Genomic DNA, 2,108 nt, shown 5'->3' with positions numbered 1-2,108 from the left:
TGCGAAGGCCAAGTAAAAAAAGGAGGGGGGCGGTGGGGCGGCCGGCCAAGCGGAGCGGCAGCCTCCACTCTGGGAAGAGCCGCAGGGGAAATTCCTCAAGTTCTCTGGCTGCAGACAGAGAACCATTATCCAGAACAGCAAAGCCCAGTTTGGTGGCAACAGCTACTACAGTCTGCTTGGCTTCTGCACAGTTTCCACACACCAACACCTGAAGCAGTACAACAACAACAAAAAAATATAAATGCACATTTACCAAAGTTACATCATTATATTTATGTATTGTTTTAATCCAGAAGAGAAATATAAAAAACAAAACTCTCTCTCTCTTTTTATTAAATGTGTTTCTGTATATATATATACAAATATATATATATATGTATATATGTGTATACATTTGTTAGAAAACCGGCCATAATCATGAAATTCTAGACCAAGATGTCAAACATAAGGCCTGTGGGCCAAAACCGGCCCGCTGGGGGGTTCAATCCAGTCCGCTTGATGAATTTTGAAAGTGAAAAAATGAACAAACTCTTCCTATTCATGATGTTTTGTCAAGTTATTTTTCATTAAATAAGAATATATTCAAATATACTTCAATATGCTTATTTGTGTGAAAACAAAGGAGGGAAAACATGGACCCACTTCACATCTAATCAGGCTGTGTGTCCCCTGAACCCAACTGAGTTTGACACCCCTGACTACTGTATGTTACCTGTCTGTTGGCATCTGATGGTCCGTTCTGCAGAGCCCAGGCAGAAATTGTGTTAAAGGCTTTCACCACATGAGCTCCAGGGATCAATCTGAAAAAAAAAATAAAACTCTTGTTCTTAAATCCACCTCATCAGTGGTTTAAATAGTTTAAGTACTTTCACATTTTTCTTTTACCTTTGCAGATACTCAGCATTGGACTCTGGATAAACGTCCTCCTTCAAGTTGTTGCTGACGTCCACCAGTACCTGGTAACAATTCACACCGACACGATTAACAAGTTAGAGAGAAACTGCAGTAACTGCTATGTCACACAAAGACCACTGATTAGTCTAAAAGAAAAAAAAGAAAAGAAAAAGAAAAACTACCTTTCCATTCAATTGCGGTGCAAGTGTCTCCAGGAAATCATATTTTTTTCTGTGGACACACAGGAAGACCAGAGTGGCCAACTTTGCTGCTGCAGCGTGGCTCATTACCTACACACCACACAAAAACAATGGGCTTCAGAGTCACTACTTAAACACACATTAGATGTGAAAACACGATAGTCATGCAGAGACACGTTTGGTGACACACAAACACACACAGATTATCAGTGACCTTAGCTCAGACGGTTTACAAAATCTGACAGAGAACTGTTTGTTTTTCTGAGAACTGACTACAAGCTCTGGAGGACAAGCAGGTAAAGAAAAAAGCAAAATGTTTTCAACAACAGCACACAGAAACTGTGTAGGAAAAGACATCAAGGAAGACGTGTCGTGTCTGGTACCTGTGTTCCAGCAGGCAGTGGTCCGCAGCTGTGGGGTCTGCGGCTTCCATACACCACCCTGTAACCAGCCTGGAGCAGACGCTGGCCCAGGGAGCGTCCCATGTCCCCTGTCCCAAAGATACACAGCAGCTCTGTCTCAGGAGCAGCTGCTGTGCCAAGAGGACACAGCAACACAGACTCTGGCTGACTCTCCTTCGACATTTTGTCACAGCATTCAGCAGACACAGGCGGTTTTGACAAAAACTGAGAGACGAGTTCCAACAGGTCGTCTGTCAAATCTCCCCACTTGAGGGGGTTTGGACGTGGGTTCTGTTTCAGGGCAAAGTGAGCTGTCAAAGTTCAAATGTTTTCCTAACTCTGAGCTCAGTTTTCAGCCTTGAATCACTTTTTGTATTGGTCCATCCTCTCCCCTCCCCTCCGGTGGGAAAATTCCATTGCAAATCTGGGAATGTTTACTGGCACAATGTGCATGATCAGTGTGTGTTAACATTGCTGGTGTGTGTGTCTGTGTGTATGTGGTGTACTCTTATGACACTTGAAAAACAATAGAGGTTCTAGTCAAAGTGTCATCTTCTGAGAAATCATGAAATCTCTGGCAAGAACAGCGGCGTTTCCTGTGTTACATAAGCGC

The 2,108-nt window shown here is 43.1% G+C and overlaps 1 protein-coding gene across 1 annotated transcript in view; it reads right to left on the bottom strand.

Annotated features, from left to right (window-relative positions):
• LOC103388569 (metalloreductase STEAP4) overlaps window positions 1–1,853 on the bottom strand; it is a 6,509-nt gene extending 4,656 nt beyond the window's left edge. The window contains exons 1-5 of the mRNA XM_025061564.1: window positions 1,478–1,853; window positions 1,077–1,184; window positions 886–956; window positions 713–800; window positions 64–208 (exon numbers count right to left, since the gene is read on the bottom strand). Coding sequence (XP_024917332.1) covers window positions 64–208; window positions 713–800; window positions 886–956; window positions 1,077–1,184; window positions 1,478–1,678 — 613 coding nt within the window. The 5' untranslated portion in view covers window positions 1,679–1,853. The remainder of the gene's footprint in view (window positions 1–63; window positions 209–712; window positions 801–885; window positions 957–1,076; window positions 1,185–1,477) is intronic.
• Between the last annotated feature and the right edge of the window lie 255 nt (window positions 1,854–2,108).

The sequence above is a fragment of the Cynoglossus semilaevis genome, chromosome 13 (genome assembly GCF_000523025.1).
Source record: "Cynoglossus semilaevis isolate Cse_v1.0 chromosome 13, Cse_v1.0, whole genome shotgun sequence".
In the NCBI taxonomy this organism is placed as follows: domain Eukaryota; kingdom Metazoa; phylum Chordata; class Actinopteri; order Pleuronectiformes; family Cynoglossidae; genus Cynoglossus; species Cynoglossus semilaevis.
Note: the sequence above shows the minus strand (reverse complement) of the source record. Positions and strands in the feature narration are given on the sequence as shown.